This window comes from Diabrotica virgifera, chromosome 5, assembly GCF_917563875.1.
Source record: "Diabrotica virgifera virgifera chromosome 5, PGI_DIABVI_V3a".
Taxonomy (NCBI): Eukaryota; Metazoa; Arthropoda; class Insecta; order Coleoptera; family Chrysomelidae; genus Diabrotica; species Diabrotica virgifera.
The window spans coordinates 6,048,461-6,071,424 of NC_065447.1; the positions used below are offsets into that span (position 1 = coordinate 6,048,461).

Consider the following 22,964-nt stretch of genomic DNA (forward strand, 5'->3'; position numbering starts at 1 on the left):
TCGACGCCCAAGTCGGGTGTCGTTGTCAAAATACAAAATAATACTCATTATTTTGTATTATTTTGTATTTTGACAACGACACCCGACTTGGACGTCGAAACGTTAATAAAATCATTTTTAGGTAAAATTTACCTTGATGAGATTCAATTTAAAAATTATATTGGCCACCAAATAGCCCACATTAAATTTAAATCCGATTATACCAGTTTTATGGAACATTAAAACATCGGATTCTGAAAGGAAATCCTATTTCTATGACACTGGGGGCAGCACAAATTTTTTTTTCACACGTTAATTTTAAAATATGAAAAATTTTTGTCTGTGAGTGTATATTAGTTTATTTTTCAAATTGGCGCCTAATTTAAGCTTGTATTTCGTGTTACCCACATATACTAATATTATCATTAAATTGAATAAAGTATATTTATATACTCACACCCGGAAAAAGAGCACTATCTCAAAAGCGTTTAAAAGTGTCAAAAAAGTGAAAAAAATCATTTTCAAAGCCTCAAAAAGTGGTCTTAGAGTAGTCAGAAAAATCTGAAAAAAATTCAGGCTAATGTATTAATGTCCCCAAAACTACTTCTGATAGTTTTTGAAAGAAATGAAATATTGGAAATACAATATGAATTTCAAACGATGCAATTCGCGCTTAATTAAAAAAAGAATGTGCTGCGATTTCGCTCTCAGTGAATTTTGACTAAAGAATTATTAAGAAATAAGTTGACGCCGGAAAATTCCCAGTGACAAGACCTCTCACGATACCCCCCCTTCCCGGGAACCGTGACCATTCATGCTACACTTAGTGCCTTCATATTTTACCAAGAAAAACTTTATGATATAAGAAAACAATACTGTGAATTTCATTAAGATCGGTTGAATAGATTTTGCAAAATAAATTTTGCAATCCAGCTTTCGCAAAAAAAATTAATTTTTTCAAAATCTTGCAGGACTGAATATAAAACAGAATATAAACAGCAAGTTTATTTTTTTTTTCATATTCATTTGCAATTTGCAAAATTAAAATCGGTTAACCACTACGGCGTCAGGAATTTTTTTAAATACAAATTTTTTTTTGGTGCTACGCGCAGGTCAGCGGATAGTTTGCTCTGATTGGGCATTCCAAGGATATTTGATAATTACTGACAAATTTTAATTTTTAGTACACTTCGATATAAATAAATAAATTTGTTTATTGCAAAATAAAAACACATGAAATAACACTTTGAAATAACACTTTTTGGCAAAAACTTTCTTTGTTCATATATTTTAAGTTGGAGAATAAAAGTTTATTATTTTTAAACATATGCAACTGTTTAGACAATATTTCACAAACAATAATCAAATTAGTTTGATTTTTGTGGAATTAAAATATTAAAATATAACAAAATATAGTGTAAGAAAATAATATATTAGATAAGAATTGGAAGAAATTTTGGTGGAAATCAATTTGTGTGAATCGAACACCACTGTCCTGCGCGTAACACCAAAAATTAATGTTTATTTAAAAAAATTCGTGACGCCTGGTAGTTAATGGATTTTAATTTTAATAATTACAAATGAAAGGTACGGTATTCTTTTATACGTAAAAAAAATTTCAACTTGCTATCTGCTTTATTTTCAGTCCTGCAACATTTTCAAAAAATGAATTTTTTTGCGAAATCTGGATTGCAAAATTTATTTTGCAAAATCTATTGCACCGATATTAATGAAATTTACAGTATTGTTTTACTATATTATATAGTTTTTCTGGGTAACATATGAAGGTCCTATGTGTAGCATAAATGGTTAAAAAACGTAAAATGCAAATATGTACTTGTTTGTTTATGGTTTTTTCGCAATTATTGCTATTTTGCAACAAGGGTGACAATTTTAAAAATTTGTAACCAATCCTATTAATTACGAAACTTTAATATCAGTACAACTTTTCTCGAAAGTGAATACTTTGAACGTTATAATCAAAAAATGAAGAAAATAATCGAATTGTTGCTTCATTTTGGTTATCTAAACAATGTTTAAATGCGAGACATGGCATTGACGGGGAGACAAAAATCCAGAGTCAATGCTATGGAAATGAGGTTCCTGAGGAAAATAGCAAACAGAAACAGGACAGACAAATTACGAAACGAAACAATTAGACAAAACCTAAAACTAAAACCAATCAATGAAAAAATAGTGGAGGGACAACTTAGATGGTTCGGGCACGTGTGTAGAATGTCGAACGAGAGGCTTACAAAACGAGTGTTCGAAACGAGAGTGCAGGGGAAAACAAAAGAGGAATACCAAGAGTTATGTGGGTAGATGAAATCAGGAAAGAAGTCGAGAAGAAGGGATTGACATTGGAAAGTGCAAGAAACCTAACGCAAGATCGGAAAGCATGGAGACTACAATGCCAAACTCAACTCCACCAGCCTTACACCTAAAGGTAGAAAGGCTTAGGACTAAGTAAGTAAGTAAGTAAGTAAACAATGTTCCGGACATTTTTGAGTGGGAGGATAACCCAATTATTAAGATTAATCGCGCTGTACGTCCTGGGTATACCCAGAGGGAGAACGCCTGCGCATTACAAAATCGAGCGTTCGCGGAGTTCAAATCTTTCCCTCTGAACACCCTCCGGATTTTTAATTCGGTGTTCGCGCAGTACAGAAAAAAGATTCTGAACGTGTCCGGGATACGCTCTCGACGTTCGAGGATTTTGTTTCGGATTTTAAGTTCGCACAGGCGCACAAAATATTTGGGAAGAATTTCTTGACATTCTATTCTGTTCTTGAAGCGTTTTACATGTCTGCTCTTATGGGGACAGGGATAGACTATCTACTAAGATACTGGGGGGGGGGGGGGTCGAAATGGGGCTAGTAGAAGGAGCAGACACGTAAACCTTCATGCAAACGACAGCTCATTTGTTGTGCGGTGGCTGGGTCGTAGATTCGTTAAGGGGGGTAGGAGGGTGTTAAGAGGACTAACTACCATAACCAATACAAAAGGGTACTTACTCAGACTAGGGGATCTTTCTACTATTTAACAAAAAGGACGCCGTTCGAAATAAATCCTCTGGTTCACATATGGGTACTTAATGGGGGACATTCATCTTTGATTCCTCTTTGGGGTTAAACTGGGCAACATCTTTTCTCAATACTGGCTTATATGCCATTTTCTTTCTTCTATACTAAAACTTATTTCATTTGCATTAGAACTTAGTTAATATTTTTCCAAGAAAGGTTACAGAAATAAAATGGTAGATACACTTACAAAAACGTTTATTTAAAACTTCAAACTCTTACTATATTTATTCAAAACTTTTGACTGGTTTTAAACATTTCAAACAAAACAATTACAAATAAACTTGTTGGGCAGTATATATGTCAAATAAAATTTGACCCACTTATTTCAACACAAAAGTTTGACTTTGACAGATGTCATAAGTCACTGCCATTTTGTTTTACTTACAAACAATTTTCATCATGAAAGCACTATGCAAATAGAATTTAGCAAAATTTAAAAAACGTATCATACCTCTTTACTTCAACAATATCCATCGTCGCACGTCACAAACTACTCGGGGGAAGGGTTCTTCAACAAACAGAGACTTCGGTGTCCTTGACACGGGGTGCGGGGAAGACAACAGGTACAACTTGAATACTGGAACATATACTGGAACGGGAAACAAGACATCGGTGTCTTTTTGACACGAGGCGTGGCAGGGCATTCAAAACGGGACAGGAAAGACATTTCTTCTGTGAAATCAGGGCTTGACATCATAAATAAGATAGGAAACAAAGGACAATGCCGGCTTCTAGAACTGCGTCATTAAGTCGTAGGAGTACTCGATTTCACCATACAAATCCATTATCATGGGTAAAACATCTTCCTAGAGCACTCGCTACAGATTTAGATCTTCATAACTTCACAAAACGACAATTCTACACATTACCAACGAGAGGCAACGCCCTTTTCAAGCGAGTACCAGCGAGCGGAGCAGATGCTACTCCCTCAGATCTTAAAACTGGACTGAATTTCTTCTCAGCGGGAAGTACCTCACCGAGAACCTATCACGCATTTAAGAGCGATTTTCGCCCTTAATGCTGCAACTTTGCAAGATTCGGTACTCTGGACGAGTCCAAACATTTTTCTAAAAGGGGGGTACGGTACTGATCCAAAATTACGCAATAATCCGTAACATTCTGCAATTTTCAAACAGGGACGGCTTTAAAATACTTACGGTAAATTACTTCAAGAAACAAATTAGAAAAATAGGTATTTTTTTGGGGATTAGGATATTAAATTAATGAATGATATTAATAAAACATTATAGCGGAAAATCCATCTGCTATATTCTTACTCCTTCCAATTCTTAACCTAAAATATTGTTTTGTTAAACAACTTGTAGATGTAGATTCTGGTTTTTAAAGTTTTAAAATTATGTAAAGTGTTGTATCATTTAAATATTCTTCAAACAAATTTTAATATTTTTTATATTAAAGCTTTTTTAGTTGTGTTTGTCAATGTTTTCCTTTAGTATGTTTATAAATAAGTAGGTACCTTTTCTAGTATTATTTTCATTCGATATTCGATAATTATCTATTACGGTAGTATTACAAGAAATTTTACTCTGTTTTTACTTAATTTCTTCTATCTAGATGAGCTTATAAGTACCTACATATTCTTGTGGTTTATTTTTCAGTTTAATTTATGAGTTAAATTAGTCTCTTATTGAATATAATGAAACATAAACAACACATCAAACTTATTCTGAAACTATTTCTTGTGTCTTGTTATATTTCATTATTTTTGTGGTGTAATAAACCACAACACAATGCCACAACCTATTCATGCAAATTCAATAATTATATCAAAATTGGAAATGATTGCTTTACTAAATTATTCCTTCCTTCAGATAATGTTAAACCCCCAGGAAGTTAAAGGTAATTTTTATATCTAAATATCAAGCTGCGATTTCCAAGTATGTAATACATAACAATCTTTTACTCTCTACAAAAATGTGGAAATACCAAATTATCGAAATAATGTGGAAATAATAAAGAAAGACGCTAATCCAATTTCTAACTTCTAAGAAAGGCATTGATGAATAGAAAGCACTAGAAAGTTAATCCTTTGCCTGTTGCTTTTTTTCTCTTTGTTGACATACAAATTTGTTGCCTTTGCATTTTTTTTGACATTTCGAAATAAGAAAGGGACAACAGAAGGCTTCCTTCCCTAACCTTAATGTATTCAACCCGTCATTACATTACGAATCCGAAAATTGTTCGCGGAGCGAAGAATCCTGAGCATGGCTAGGATAAGTTTACGTTGACGCCTGCGCATTGGAAACTAATCCCGAACTTACTCTGAGTACGTTCGAAATGTACTGCGCGAACACTGCTATTATTATAGGAGTTGATTCCAAGAAATTTTTGCAAAAACATATAAGTCACTTCTCAACGTCCATCTCAAAACAGATGCGCCCTGGACTATAGACACGCCCTGTCGAGATCACATTTCGACATCGTAATTTGGTTTTAACGCTTACGCATTGGCATTATTATTATTGTTTTGAAGTTTATTTGTTAAATTAATTAGCGATTTTAGTCTGTGTTGTTATTTATTTAGATAATTGTAATTTTAATTTTATATAGCAATAATTATACAGCATCAAATATAAATTATTACATTTTAAGAATTGGTACTCTAATTAATTTACTGGTAGAATGTGTAAATTTGAACGTATCTACAGTAGAAGCCACAGTTAGAATGCAGTGTTGGCCTTACGACGCGCAGCGATGCCGCTCATGTCGGCACAGTGGTAGGTGCGTGGTAGTTTGGCGATATATTGAGAAATCACCTGTCCTGATGCGCCGCTCGGGGCAAACCGGCAACGTGGTCGGCCGGTCTCCCGTAAGAAGTACATTGCCCTATGCTACCTGCACTGCATTCTAACTGTGGCTTTTAGTATCGTTTGTTTGAAACGAAAATCCAACATTCTCTTAGGGAAAAAACTTACTTTTACCGTGCTATATTATGGTTCAGAGATAAAGTCTACTATGTAATTTAAATTCTCAGCAGATGTTTTTTTCTTTGGTGTTCGTGTTCCCAATTGGTGTTCCACTTGCCATTTTTTATCCTTGTTGTATTGTATTTGTCAAACTTAACCAAAACCATCCAAATCAAACCAATGCAGTCGAACCCGCTTATTAGAGTACCGGTTATAGGAATATCCCGGTTTATGGAATATAAATTCGAGGTCCCGAAACGTTTCCATTTACTCCTTAATAAATTTATCCGTTTATTGGAATACGTAATAATAAAGCAATACCGCTTATTAGAATATTTTTGAGGTCAACGAATAAATTTTTACCTACAATTTCGAATTTCCTAAAAATTTAAATTGTCTTGTACTATGGTTTCTTGCCAAGGGCTTCGAAGGCATGTAGTGCTGTTTTATTTATATTATTTGGGTTTGTCAGATAGGTAATAAATATTTTATTGCGTTGTTATGAGTGCCAATTCAATCGTTTACCGACAAATTCAGTCGTAAAATAATTTCCTTTGTCTACAAACTATACATATTCCCACCCAGTTGCCAGTTATAAAATTTTTAAGAAACAGTTCGCCAATCCTATTCGCTTGTAAAGTTATAAAACGTTTTCGGGATGGCCAAACCATTGTAAATTTTTCTAATTTTTATAATTCAGAGCAACAAAAGTGACTAGTATTTTATGTAACAAAAAAAACAAGCTACAATTACCGATTATTTTTCAAGACTAAATAAATAATTTTCTTATTAAGTATATTATGTATTTTATCAAGAAAATATTTACATAAACTATACAGGGTGTCCCGAAAAGATTGTCATAAATTGTACCAAACATTCTGGAGTCAAAAATAGTTCGATTGAACCTAACTTACTTTACTACAAATGTGTTCATAAAAAAAGTTACAGCCCTTTGAAATTACAAAATGAAAATTGGTTTTCTTTAATATATCGAAAACTATTAGAGATTTTGTATTGAAAATGGACAAATATCATTCTTATGACAGGAACATCTTAAAACAAAATTATAGTGAAATTTGTCCACCCCATAAAAAAATTATGGGGATTTTGTTCCCTTAAACCCCCCCCCAAACTTTTGTGTACGATCCAATTAATTCATTAGTGTGGCAACATTAGTTAAACACAACGATTTTCAAACTTTTTGCCTCCTAGTATTTTTTCGATAAGCCATTTTTTATCGAGATGTGGCTTCTTTTTCAATATATTTACGTAAAAAATTTATGGGGGTTTTGTTCCTTTAAACCCCCCGAATGTTTGTGTACGTTCTAGTTAAACTATTATTGTGGTACCATTAGTTAAACACAGTGATTTTAAAACTTTTGCCTCTTAGTCTTTTTTTCATAAAGTCACCTTTTATCGAGATGTAGCTTCTTTTTCAAAATATACCTAAAAATGTAAATTATAAATAAATGTTCAGATTATTAACAGGTCTCTATAATCGTACTTAACCATATACAAATATGTGGTGGATTCGACAAATATTCAAAATATCTCGATAAACATTGGCTTATCGAAAAAGTACTAAGAGGCAAAAAAGTTTTAAAAACAATGTGTTTAACTAATGATGCCACAATAATAATTTAATTGGAACGCACACAAAAGTTTGGGGGGTGGGTTTAAGGGAACAAAACCCCCATAAAATTTTTATGGGGTGTACAACTTTCACTTTAATTTTTTTTTAAGATGTTGCTGCCATAAAAATGCCACATGTTCATTATCAATAAAAAATCTTTGAGAGTTTTCGATATATGAAAATAAATCGATTTTCATTTTGTAACTTCAAAGAGATGTAACTTTTTTTGTGTGCACTATTGTATATAGGTAAGTGAGGTTCAATCAACCTATTTTTGACCCCAGAATCTGTGGTATAATTTATGACCAATCTTTTCGGGGCACCCTGTATATTGCATACATTTCATATTAATTACTGTATGCATCCACATAATATTATGTAATTTGGTTTTTGAAGTTATACTTCTTTACGCGCGATATGAGGGTGAATTTTTATATGTTAAAACCTATGATCCGGGCGCATGCGCATTATAACTTTGTTCTGATTGGATGTTCAAATGACATGTCAAAAATTATCCAATATGGCAGCTGTAGCACAGCTGTGGTGTGGACGGTTGACGGTTTGGTTATGTAATGTATGGTTGTTGCGTGTTAAAATTTGTGGGAAGAGAAACAACAAAGGTTAGTTAATAGTTATACTGCCTTTTTGAAGTTATACTTCTTTAGGCGCGATTTCATTGAGGGTGAAATTTTAGTAATCTGCGCACACAGGCAGTATGGAGTCCGTTACTAAATGTTTTAATTTATGTATTTATCAGTCCAGAAAAGGTGTGGAAAGAATATATTAGTGTTTTTAAATATATTTTTCTACAAACGTGTTAAAAATGCAATTTATAGCACTTCATAGGAGCGTTAAAAATGCTACTTTAAAGCACCAATGCTTTAAAAATTTTAAGGCACTGCAGTTAAAAGTGAATTGTCAAATTGTTAAACGTCAAAATATTTATATTTCATTTAGTAACATTAATAGATATTAATAATACCTATTTACGAATGTTTCTTCTAAAATTTAGGAATATATTAATTTTATAATACATTTAAGTATGTAGTAATTTTCTTTACAATTTTTACTTACCAATTTGTTTTGTTTATACCTAATATCGCCGCTGTCTAGCAAGTGTCCGCGTAGATTAGCGGTATGTGTATTTAGCTACGGATCCCTTAGTACTTGGTTCGATTCCCACATAAGGAAATTTTTTTTGTTTATTATTAATGGTTATTGACATCTTAGACTATTATTATATGGACTTATAAATGATTAAAAATAATTAAAATAATTAATCGGGATGTTGCCCAACTATTTACCGGGTTGCAAATTTATAATAATTGCCTATTTCAAAATGCACTTTTGAAATGAATTTTTCTTATGCACAAATGCAATTTCAGATTTCTTATTTATTACAATAGTTCACAAAATTTCCTGACATTCTCACGAATCCAACGCACCAAACTGCATTACAATCCGTCTTACTGCGCCAAAAATCGAGAGTAAGGCCTTTTTTGTGCTTCAATGCCTCGACTAATTCGGCCAGAGATCGAGAGGTCGTGAGTTCGAATCCAGTGCAATCCTATACTTTTTTTTATTTTTTTGAAAGCGGTAAGCACAAAATTAGTTTGGTGTTTAAAAAAAATTAAAACAAACTGTTTAAAGTATATTTATTTTTAAGAAATCATATAATAGAAGTATAACTTCTTACGTGCGTACAAAGTACACACACATTCTTTTTTAATAAATACGTTACGCTATTGTATTATTGACATAAAAAGACCTAAAACCATATACATATACATATTAACATAACTAGTATGTACTATTATTACGTATATTCGGTACACTTATTTCGACGACTAGCCACCAATGATCGGTTATTAGAATATCCTGGTTATAAGAATATTTTTGCTTGGCACGAAGGCTATTGCAATAAGCGGGTTCGACTGTATTTCTTCTTTTCTGATGCATTCTTAGCACAGAACACTTATTTCACTTTGCAGTGCGGTGTTGCCACCTCTTCCTGATCGCGTCAAATAGAAGTTGGCCTTTTAGATTTACACTGATGACGATGTGAGTTATGGAATGTCAATCCAAACACGAAAACGACGCGATAGATATCCAATATTCCGATTTCTGGGAATTACGATTCGACTTGGTCATTTCTATTCGATTTGTTAAAAGTTACAGAATAGGGCTGAATGTCCGTCGAATTATTCGTCTAAGAACAATGTGATGCCCCTCTGTATAGGCATATATAGCATTGTTTACATTTCTATGGGAGTAGGGTCGTAAAGCTAGCTGTAGTGTACCGTAACTACCGTGAATATTGGTGGAAATAAGTACATTTCTCGATTGTTTATTTCAAAGGGTACCAGTGTAAAAAACATGGCAGTAAAAAGGTCATAAAACTGAAAACAATCGTTCGTTACATAAAATCGATAAAATATAATTGCGGTTGATTTATTTCTTTGATTAAGGTCTTGATACCTGGAAGGGTTTTATGTCATTGATAAAGTTAGTTGTAGTTGTAGTATGTTCATGGCATGTGGTCTTTTGCAATGTTTCTTGGCTGCTTAACTAACAAATACGGTATGTAACAAATATTTTTTTTCTAATAATATTCACTTGTCGTTAAAAAACTCGAATTATTAATTTAAAATGATTGACATGACAAATAAAATTTTGCTTTGGCTTAAGTAAAGCATATTAAGGCTTTTATGACGAACTTACCAAGGAAATAAAAATTTGCAATATCAATGTGATCATTATGGCAGTTTTTATTTTCTGCGTTTATTTATTTTATATTCTGCGCTCCTGCAGATAAGATAAAAATTGCAATGATGATCGGCAACATTCGTCACGGATAGGCATATCTAGAAGAAATACGTCTATACTGCGTTAGAATCAGTATGGTTGTATATTGCAAGCGGGTTTGCCATATTTCGGCCATTCTGTGAATTATCGTAAATAAATCCTCCTTGTGTATACCACAGCAGTTAACTGAGATAATCCTCTACAAGTACCTGCCTAATACTACCTTTCACGGCCGCTACCGTGACGCTACCAGCGGCAACGTTGTCAAGAACATTATCATTTAGTTTGCATGGTCCTATCCTTCGTACTCTGAATACTCCAGGGTAATAAGCTGGAAATAGACCATGTTCGAGACACTCAAATATCCAGGTAGCTGACTACTTTTTTAGTTATTGTAGACCTATAGGAAGAAAACCTACCTGTTTTCTGTCTAAAGTTCGCGTCCGTTTTTTAATTAATAACAATTTAGTGCAAAAATCGCGATTTTTTGCACCCCATTCAAAAGCTAAACAGTTGACATAAAACTACAAAATTTAATTTTTTAGAACATTGAAAAACCTTCAAAATGCCGACTTTTGAAAGTTAAACAAGTTAATTTGTTGCTACGCAAACTGCAAAATAAGTGAAAATCGTTATTTGTTAATAACTTTTACTAAAACTACTTTAGAACCTTAGTGTTTCACCCAAAGTTGTGTATTTTTGTACTTAACAAACCCCTTAAAATTTGAGACCGATCCATTAATTAGTTTAAGAGTTATTCTATTTGTTTTTCCCAGAGACCTTTATTTTGCAATAACATAAGACAGAAAATAATGAAGATAAGGCAATTCTGCGCATGTCAAATGAAACTAGAAAAGTGATACTATCAAAATGTACCTACTACAAAAAGATAAAAAATTATCTAATATAGTCAAAAATACTAATGCCAAATTTTTGAAATTTTGTAGTTTATAAACATTTAGAACAATTTTAAAAGTATTTTCCGTAGAAAAAATCATTTTACATATTCGAAAAGTTGGTATTTTACACGAATTTTTAAAAATGTTGTTCAGTTGGTGACTACTCGTGGTAAGTGAAGGGGGAGCTGGGAGCCGACAAATGCACGAGTTCAAAAACTAAAAAAGGCAATTTAAAACTACTATAATTTTCTATATCTCGGGATCTACTGAATATGTTTTGATCTTTCTTTTTTTAATTTGTATGTAATTTTTCTGTACAATACAAATATGTAATTTGTCTATTTGCAATTTGACATTTATTAATTAATAAATAATCTAATTTGTTTAAACAATTTTTGAAAAAATAATTTTTTCCCAAAAATCCATGATTTTAATCAGACTATCATTATTAATCATAGAAAAAGTTAAGGTATGCTTTAATAAATAAATTATCTTCAATAAATAATTATCTAATAAAAATAATTTATTTATTAAAGTGAACTTTAACTTTTTGTATGATCATTAATGATGAGAAATGCAATTAGGGAAGCCGACCCCGCACAGGGATAAGGCAAAGAGAATGATGATGATGATGATAAACAAATTGCAAATTTGTAATGTACGTAGAAATTACATACGAATTAAAAAAAGAAAGATGAAAATCCATTGAGTTAATCCGGAGATACAGAAAATTGTATTAGTTTGAAATTGCTTTTTCGGTATTTTAACTCGGTGAATTCGTAGGTTCCCCCTAGTAACCGTTTGAACTACAATTTTAAAAAATCGTAGAGGGTGCTGTGAAGATACAATGTTTATGCAAATTTTTAATACAAAATACAAGTCCCATTATTTAAAATGGCATCAATGAAATTCCTTAATTATTATAAACAAATTAGCTGTGAATTAAAAAAAAAACAAATGGCTAACTTTGTCCCTAATGAACCCAAGCTAAATTTTTTTATTTGAACATTCGTGTTAAAATACTAGCTTTCCGAATATATAAAAATATTGTTCCTACGGACAATATTTGTCAAGTTATTCTAAATATTTATAAACTACAAAATTAAAAAAATTTGGCTTTAGGATTTTTGATTATATTGATTAATTTTTTTATCTTTTTTTAATACATTTTGATACTATCAGTCTTCTACTTTCGTTTGGCATACTCAGAATTGACCAATGTTCATTATTTTCTGTCTTATGTTATTGCAAAATAAATGTCTCTGGAATAAACAAATAGAATAACTTTTAAACTAATTAATGAATCGATCTCAAATTTTGAGGGTTTGTTAAGTACCAAAATAACCAACTTTTGGTGAAACACTAAAGTTCTAAGTTAAATTTAGTAAAAGTTATTAACAAATATCCTTCAAAATAATTTTGAAGGTTTTTCAATGTTCTAAAAAATTAAATTTTGTAGTTTTATGTCAATTGTTTAGCTTTTGAATAGGGTGCAAAAAATCTATAAAATCGCGATTTTTGCAATAAATTGTTAATAATTAAAAAACGGACCTGAACTCTAGGCAGGAAACAGTTAGGTTTTCTTCCTATAGGTCTAAAATAACTAAAAAAGCAGTCAGCTACCTGGATCTTTGAGTGTCCTGAGAAAATCCTTATTACCCTGGACTAGAATCGCATGTCTGAAATGCGCTGTAGATCTAGTGCTTTATTGTATGAACTTCTTTTAACGTATAGAATAGAGTATAGAACTAATTTTTTATTGGATTTAATTGCAAATTTTTATTTCTGCCACGCTTGGCGCAAAAAGTAAGAGCCCTTAATGTGCTATACTTCCATAGACAGCTGGGAAATTATCAATTTGGATTCAGAGGCTGCGGATCAAGCGGAGAAAGAGGCCAGCGAGGTCGAACAGCTCCGATTGGCCGTCGTCAGATACGAAGACGAACGCAAGATGATGATGGACGAGATAAGTCAGCTGAAAGAGATGTTGAAGAGGGAGGTGAATCAGGCGGAGAGCGATAAAAGCAGCAACGCGGCCATTATTAACGATTACAAGTTGGTAAGGCAACGGCTGGATACCCAGTTGCACGAAGTAAAAGCAGAACTTGATAGCCTAAAGGTACGTAAGATATTTTGGTACGAGCTATTTAAGAGACTCATTAATATTCAGCTCAGTTGGGTGTTAATTGTTCAAGGTATGAAATTGCATAAACAAGGGTTCATTTCATAAAACAGGTAGATCCCTTGTTTATGGGATCATATTATTACCTACAACAATAGCACCCAGCTGAGCTGAATAAATATTAATAAGTCTCTTTGATAGCTATACCCTCTTTTTAAACTTGGAGGAGTAAGTTGGTCCATCTTTTGCGAGGCTATCAGCTTCCTCATTTTCTGCAATTCCCTTGTGATCTGGCACACACATCAAAGTTACTTTGTTGCGTTCCACCAGCCTCTTGACTTTGACTCACAAGTAAATGAGCTTAGAGCCTTTAAGGCAGCTTGACTGTCTGACAAAATAAAGACTTTTGCCCTACGAGTGTCTCGGTTGAGACATTTTTGGGCACTCATGTCTATGGCATGTATTTCTACCTGAATGGTAGTTGGGGCGTGTCCAAGAGATTTGGATAGCCAAAAATTGGGCCCGGTAACTCTCACTTCTGCCCTTTCATCTATCTTAGATCCATTCTTATACCATACGAGTGAACCTTCTTCAATTTTCGGTTCAACTGCTTCACCATTTGGTGGTTTTTTATAACCACTTCAAAGGGAGTTTCGAAGTCAAATTTTACTGGCGTGACATCTGTTGGCCTATCCTTAGAATTCAAAGGAATTTCTTTCAAAATTTTTAGATGGCCCACTAGATTGCCAGGTTCCATTATTTGTGTCTGTCGCAGCTTTAAGGGGCTACCCTAGTGTAAAAGTACGAAATTCATATACTTTTTTTGGGAATTTCTAAAATAAAAAGTACTGTACCGATTGTTTTGAAAATTTGCAAGAGCATTTATTATAAAAAGAAGTGCATGTAAAACAATTTTCATAAAAAAATATTGAAAATTAAACGATTTATGCGCCATCTACTGGCACCGTGAAAATAAAAACAGCTCCATTGCTGCAGTGATTGGGACTAATAGAGATTATGAAGCATAAAATTTCAAGTTATTATTGAAATATAAGTTATTTCCTATACCATCAACTAGGATTTTTAAAAAATATTAAAATTTGGAAAAATGGCGAAGTGTTTAAAAAAAATTTAAAATTAGCTAAAACATTTTCAGTTTCAAAAACCGCCAAATTGACATTTTTTATCCCCTGATCAAAAAACCCCTTGTTGATGGTATAGAAAATAACATATTTCAATAATAACTTTGAAATTCTATGTTTCAGGATCTGGATTAGTCCCAATCACTGCAGCAGTGGAGCTATGTTTTTAATTTCACGGTGCCAGTAGATGGTGCATAAATCGTTTAATTTTCTATATTTTTTTATGAAAATTGTTTCACATGTACTTCTTTTTATAATAAATTCTCATGCAAATTTTCAAAACAATTGGTACAGTACTTTTTTTTTTAATTCCCAAAAAAGTATATGAATTTCGTACTTTTATAATAGGATGGCCCCTTAAGATGCTGGTGACTGCCGTCCTCCTTATGCAGAACTGCAGGGGAGGAAGGTTCAGCATCGTCTCTAAAGCTGCAGTGGGGCATGTTGACATTGCCCCTGTGATTCCCAGACAAGCTAGCCGCTGCACTTTTTGCAGCTTGGCGTTAGCTGTTGTTTGTTGTGTTTTTGGCCACCATACGAGTGATGCGTATGTAACCATCGGCCTAACAATAGTTTTATACAGTGCACTGGAATAGGTGTTACCCCCCTCCCTTATTAACTTATTTATTTTTAGCATATAAGCAAAACGCTCGGACAGGTCGATTTTAAAATAATCATAGCATATTATAGCATCAATGTTTCGAACTTTACGCGATTCCTCTTCAGGTGACAGGCATAACTTTGATTTTTTTTTAAATAGGAAAGTACATCATGTGACACCTCATTTAAAAGCTTTTGAAATACTGATTACAAAAATATATATTACTTTAATCCTTTTTGAGAGCGTAGGCGCAAAATTTCGGTCGAATTATTTTTAAATATATTCATTTTTTTCGAATCCTGAGAAAACAAATAAGTATTTTTGAAAAATTTAAGCGCAGAATGAAATATTACAGTATTATCGTTGGTCTAAAGCAGGGGTCACCAATTAGCGGACCGCGGTCCGCATCCGGAACGTGAGCTAGTTTTGTGCGGACCGTCAATAAATTGAGAATATATCTAGTGTTTGGCAATTTTGAAAATGTTTGGCCATGAAATTGTGTAGTATGTTTCGTTCAACTTATGTGTGCGAAGCCGCTTGATCAAGAGTGAACTTTATTAAAAATCGGTAGAGATCTCACTTAACAGATGAATATCTCAACTCCCTAATGAGACTCAGTTGCACTAAACTCACTCCAAACTTCAGACAGGTTGTACATAAAAAAATATCATTTTTCTCTCTGATAATTTAATTTTACAAAGAGTTTTCCCCCTTATTGTTATACTTACTAATCATTAATTTTGAAATTAAGTAAGCTGTAATATAAAATTGTCATGTGCATTTTTTTTTAAATTCATTTCCTCTCTACTATATGTTAAGTAGGAGTACTTTTCAGATGTGCATTTAATTAAAATAATTTTCAGATTTAATAAGTTTGCAACAAATACCTTGCATTGAAACTAATGTAGAAAAGATAACATGTTAATTAGCATTTTGTACTATGATTATTTATTTTAAATTCCTCAGTTTCCTTTCTACAAAATTCAAAAAACTTTTTTGAACTTTTTTGTTTCCTTTCTAAAAACTTCATTAGCATTCAAAATATAAATTCCTAATTTTTAAAATATTCTCAGTAATAATTTACAGTACTGCTGTTTTCAAAATATACTGATAATAACATCAAAACAATATACAATGAATTTATATTTTATTTATTGTACCAGGAAAACTTACAGAAAGGTATACAGTAACCAAAAAAACAATCAGATATTATTAGTTTTCCTTTCCATATTAGTCCATGTATGAGGCCACTTTCGTATGAAAAATGTTTCTGACTCGATTTCTTTGCGGATTGCTGTTTAAAAATGTCCCCTTTAAACAAATCAGAAGGGTGCCGGGTGAAACAAATTTTCAAGCAAATTCAAAATTACTTTTTTGTCTCGAAAAATGTATTTTTAGGTTTCTTGGGTACTTATAAACAATAAAGGTCTCTTGTCATATTTCTGAAAAGTTGATATTTTTCGAGTTATAAGCGATTTAAAATCTGAAAAATGCGAAAATATGCATTTCGATGCTTGAAAACTCTTGTTTTAATAAAATGACAGATCTTTTTATTTAAGATGACCCAAAAATGCTAAAAACATATTTTCTCGGGCAAATAGGTGATGTTTTGAATTTGTTAAAAAAAATATTAAACAATTTCTACCCAAAAATTTCGCCCGGTACCCTTCTGATTTGTTTATAGGGGATATGTTTTAACAAGAATCCACAAAAAAACCGAATCAGAACAGTCAGACACAGGCAGCATAAATCCGAACCCCGGAAGTGTCATAGGTTTTCGAAACGGACCCTCAGGGAAACTAATTGGTGACCCCTGGTCTAAAGTACCTGAGAACTTCTATAATGTTTATTTTAATAAGTCACAGGGGTGAAAAAAACAGAAAATTTAGTCTGATTTTTAATTTCAAATATTATATCATTTAAAAGAAATTTTGTGTTTATTCTAAGGGACTTTCTGCCCTCGGTAATATTGTAATCTTTCATTCTGCGTTTAAATTTTTCAAAAAGACTTCTAGTTTTCTCAGGATTCGAAATAAAATGCGTTTAAAAAGAATTCGACTCAAATTTTGCGCCTGCGCTCTCAAAAAGGATTAAATATATTTTTGTAATCTGTATTTCAAAGGCTTTTAAATGGGGTGTCACCAGATGTACTATCCTATTTAAAAAAATTAAAGTTATGCCTGTCACCTGTAGAGGTATCGCATAAAGTTCGAAATCTTGATGCTATAATATACTATGATTATTTTAAAAATTAACCTGTCCGAGCGTTTTGCTTGTGCTAAAAATAAATAAGTTAATAAGGGGGGTAACACTTATTCCAGCGCACTGTATGACCAAAGACTCATTTGGTAATTTGGAGTCAATGGCAAGTTTATTTGAGCTGTGAATAGTCTGAGGTAGGAATTTTTGTGTTGTATATCTCTTACTCTGAATCTGTCAAATTGCGTCTGAGTTGAGCGAAAGGAGTTTACCTCTTAATCATATAATTTTACTGATATAACGATTTGTTATTTTTAGACTAAGGTATCGAATTGTGAAAGTTGTTCACAGCATTTAGAAAAAGCGAGTATAGATAAGACGACTAGTAGTAACGAAAACGCCAATGAAGAAGAAAGGATACGAGAGTTAGAATTAGAATTAGCCCAGACGAAATTGGCTCACGTTGAAGCTGAATGTCGTAATCAGGTAATATTATTATGTTGTATGTAATTTATTGTATTGTAAGTCTGATGTCTGTTGGGATATAATGGGACTATCAGAAGTTAAAAGAAGAGGTGAAGGGTATGTGGACTTACATTCAGGCAACAGGCTCTATTATAAAGGCAATGAAGACTATACATACGGTGGAGTAGGTTTCTTAATCAACAAGAAGAGAAAATCACAAATTCAAATAATTGACAGCATCTCAGACAGGGTTACATACATGATTTTAAAACTAAATCCAAAAACCAAATTAAAGATTGTGCAAGTTTATGCTCCAACTGAAAAGGCAACTGATGAAGAAATAAATACTTTTTACGAAGATCTTAAAAAAGCTATAGACACCAACAGAGAATCCAAAATAATAATAATGGGAGATTTTAACGCCAAAATTGGAAGTAAGATTGAAGACTCTGAAAGCAAGATTGGAAATTTTGGATTCGGCACAAGAAACACAAGGGGAGAAAAACTTATGGAATTTCTGGAACAAGAAAACATGTATATTATGAATACCTTCTACAAAAAGAAACCTAACAGAAAGTGGACATGGGTTGCACCTAACGGAACCACCAAAAATGAAATAGACTATTTTCTTTCAAACAACAAAAGAATATTCGAAGACGTAACAACAATAAACAACGTAACAACGGGTAGTGACCATCGTATAGTTAGAGCAAAAATAAATATTAACATGAAAGAAGAGAGGAAAAGAATATTTAAAAAAACAACGCGAATAGATGCCTTTAAAGTAAAAACAAATGAAGAGCAATTCCGAGAGGTCTTAGCGGATAAGTTCAAATATGATCCTTCACATAATCAAGATGAAATTGACGAAATTAACAAAAACATCAATAAGAACCTTCTCTAAGCCGGACTACAGGTCGCAAAGAAAACAAGTACTAAAGAAGACAAAATAAGCAACGAAACTAAACAACTGATGACGGAAAGACGACAACTACTAACGCAAAACAAACGCCATACTCAAGAATACATAGAACTTAATAAAACAATTAGAAAAGAACTAAAACGCGACTTACAAAAATGGAACGAGAACTTAATAGAGCGAGTCATTGAAAACAACAGAGGCTTAAAATGTCTAAGACCCGCATTGGGTGTTCAAAAAATCATTAAAATTAAAGACGCCAATAGTAAGGAAGAGAAGGACAAATATAAAATAACAAAAATAGTCGAAGACTTCTACAAAAGCTTGTACAGCTCGCAAAGCCAGCCTAATGAATCAACAAAGGAGAACGTCAAAAGAAAAATAAAAAACGTGGGATCAGAAGTACTACCAAATATAAAGGGATTCGAAATAGAAAGAGCTTTAAAAGAACTAAAAAATAATAAAGCTCCAGGACAGGACGGTATAATTGCCGAGCTCTTGAAAACAAGCAAGACAGTAACAATCCCTATACTAACAGAGCTATTTAATAAATGTCTCCATAATAGCAATATCCCTAAAGACTGGAACGAAAGTCTAGTAATACTTTTACACAAAAAAGGGGACAAATGTGACCTACAGAATTACAGACCGATATCGTTGCTCAGTCAAGTATACAAACTATTCATGAGAATTATTAACAACCGGTTGACCTACAAAATGGACAATTACCAACCAGTGGAACAGGCTGGCTTCCGCAAAGGATATAGTACATCAGACCATCTGCTGACAATGAGAACATTGATAGAGAAGGCAAATGAATACCAACTACCCGTATTTCTTGCCTTCGTAGACTATGAAAAGGCGTTTGATAGTATCGAGATGTGGGCCATAGAACAAGCTATTAATAATTGTAGAATAGATTCGAGATATAGACAACTAATACATAATATATATGAAAATGCAACTATGATAGTACAACTAGACGAAAATACAAATCCCATCCCTATTAAGAGAGGCGTGAGACAAGGAGACGTAATATCGCCAAAGCTTTTCAACCTAGCACTAGAAGACGTCTTCAAAACGACAAATTGGTCAACCTATGGCATTAACGTTAATGGCAAGAAGCTAAATCACCTCAGATTCGCTGACGACATTGTGATTATAGCGAGCTCATTCGAGGAACTGCAAATTATGATAGAGGAACTCGCAGGCAGCTCCCAATACGTCGGTCTAAAAATGAACATGAAGAAAACAAAAATAATGACAAACACAGATGACCCCAGACGCATAACTATAAATGGCAGTGAGATAGAAAAAGTCCAGGAATATATCTACCTAGGCCAAATCCTGAAACTTGACAAAGAAAACCAAAGTGCGGAAATTAATAGGAGAGCAAGACTAGCATGGGCAGGATTTGGAAAACTTGGTTGGATACTTAAGAACCGCAAAATACATCAATATTTGAGGACCAAAGTGTTCAACCAGTGCATCCTTCCTATCATGACATATGGGTGTCAAACCTGGACCCTAACCAAGGCAAATATGAATAAACTAGCTACAACAGAAAGAGCTATGGAAAGAGCAATGTTAGGTATACGACTGTCAGATAAAAAGAGGAGCGACTGGGTAAGATCAAAAACAAAAGTCGAGGACATAACAACAAAAGTTGCCAAACTTAAATGGAGCTTTGCAGGCCACACTGTTAGACAAAAAGACCAACGTTGGAATGCCACGATACAACATTGGAGACCTTACCAAAGTAAACGACCGAGAGGAAGACCACAGATGAGATGGGTTGATGATATTAAAAGAGTAGCCGGAACGAATTGGAAATATGTTGCTCAGGATAGAGACCGATGGAAGGAGTTGGGAGAGGCCTATGTCCAAACGTGGACGATAGAAGGCTAAGAAGAAGAAGTCTGATGTCACACGATGAGGTACTGTGTACAAATACAAGTTTTATATAAAGAATAGTTTTAAGAGCGTATGCGCAAAATTTGGGGCCAATGCTTTTTAAATGCATTTATTTGTTTTCGAATCCTTAATAAACTAATAAAGTATATTTGAAAAATTTAAACGCAGAATGAAAGATTACATTATTACCGAGGGCAGTAATATTTGAAATTAAAACAAATTCAATTTTTATCTTTTTTTTTCTCACCCGCTGTAACTTATTCAAAAAACATTATAGAGGTTTTCAGTGACTTTCGGTCCTCGGTAATAATGTAATATTTCATTCTACGTTTATATTTGTCAGAAATACTTCTTAGTTTTCTCAATATTCGAAAAAATGAATGCATTTAACACGTTCCGTGTCCATGACGCACGAGTAGTGTCACGAAGGTTTTATCAAAGGTACCGATGACGCATAAGTGGTGTCAGGAGTACTGTGTTACTAAATGAACGATCTATATAAGTACGTGGTCATAAAAAAACTGGTACAACTCCTATAACCGGAAATCGTGTTTTTTAAGTTGTGTAAGTTGGTCTTGTCAAATGTGTCATTCTAATTTAAATATTATTGAACTCTTGAACCAGTTGTCGGACAGACCAACCATCTTCTATTTTAGAAATTATTCTCGTTTTATCACACTTACGTAATTGACGTGGCATCGTTAAAAATTTACTTTGACCAACTTGTCAAATCTGACTGATGTTATGTAATTAAATAAGTCATCGAGGACTGGACCTATTGCTTTTTATTATGTTTAATGGTTTAATTTTTCAGTTATAAGTGGATTTTTTAAGATTAACAACGCTTTCTCTGGTTATTAAATTTATTAGATACAGTTTTTTGATGATAAAAATAAAAAACTTTATACATTTTTGAACGTTATTTTTTTATTTAGATCTAGTGAAATTCTGTTATCTGTAATGGCAACAACGAAGTGACTCACGAACCATTATGTCAAGTCTGAAGACAGGTTTACATTGGAAAAAAAAGTGTACCAGTTTTTTATGACGGGAAGTGTACCATCCAAGAGACGCTTGTTCATGGGCACCGAACGTGTTAAAAAGTATAGGCCCGAAATTTTGCGCCTACGCTCTTAAAATAATTGTTTTATATTGTTTAATTCAAGCCTACGATCTAAGAGAAGAATTTTCTATCAAATTGAAGTAAATAATAGACATATAATACCTAAACTGCGTGCTACAAACTAAAATCGTTCCCCCTGTGCGACTGAGAAAAATGTCAACAGGGTATGTATCTCTTTCTAATCGACGGGTTTTGTCAACCACGTGACTTTCCCACTGCCGCCGATTGGATAAACCCCGTCGATTAGAATGAGATGCATAGCCTAAATACAAACATATTTCTCTATCGTACTGGTGGAACAGTTTTAGATTACAGCGCGCAATCTAGGTGTTATTCTGTCAATGATAAATTAAAATATTTTGAGGTTAGGTTATTAATAAAAGTATTGAGGTTATATTACTTAATTTTTTTCTTGCAGGTTTTAATGGCACTAAGTAATTCAAAATAAATCTAACACTGTTCAATGTTACTCAAATAATTGGAAATGGTAATTAGTCCAGACCGGATTTGTCGAAAAACAGACCATAATGGACATTTGCCATATGAATTGCTGGAATTACTTCAGAATGTCCCTTGTATCAATAATCACGATATGCGCCAACCTTGTGCTTTATTTTTTATATAATAAAATCTGACCAAAATTAATTTTTTTTGCTTTTTGCGCCCCGCCTACAACTCGTGAGATATTTTTCCTACAAAAAAATATAGAATGTACAAGTTTCGTTTTTTAATTTTACATAATATTTGACTAGCTAGAAATTGGAAATATAAAGTTTAATGTTTAAAATATAACAACAATTGGGGAAAAAGTGCCAAAATGGAGTTTATTCTTTAAATTTGTTGTTCTCATACTTGCAGTCTTCATATTTTTCTTTGAAAAACTTTATAAAACGTCTAAAATACATACTAAATTTCGTTAGGATTGGTTTAATAGTTTTTTCAAAAAAATTGGCAATCCAGGATCCGCAAAAAACGTTCATATTTTAAAAATTGGGCTGGGCCCAAAATAAACAGTTTAAATACTTGAAGAGATTTTCTGTATGTAAAGAAAGGCTAAAGCTTTCAAATACACTTTGAAAAAATTGAAATCGGTCAACTGGAAAAGCTTAGGGAATTTTTTAAATTCTTAATAGTTATTTTCCTAACTAGTGCG

General features: G+C 32.9%; 1 protein-coding gene across 5 annotated transcripts in view; it reads left to right on the top strand.

The window, feature by feature from the left end:
• The window catches only part of LOC114341352 (rab GTPase-activating protein 1-like), a 121,895-nt gene that overhangs the window by 87,799 nt on the left and 11,132 nt on the right, over positions 1–22,964 (top strand). For 3 of the 5 annotated variants that reach the window (XM_028292311.2, XM_028292172.2, XM_028292244.2), the window contains exons 14-15: positions 13,165–13,445; positions 17,709–17,876. In XM_028292311.2, the coding sequence (XP_028148112.1) occupies positions 13,165–13,445; positions 17,709–17,876 (449 nt within the window). Of the gene's footprint in view, positions 1–13,164; positions 13,446–17,708; positions 17,877–22,229; positions 22,457–22,964 lie in introns of those variants that run through there. The other 2 variants (XM_028292438.2, XM_028292373.2) reach the window with 2 other exon arrangements.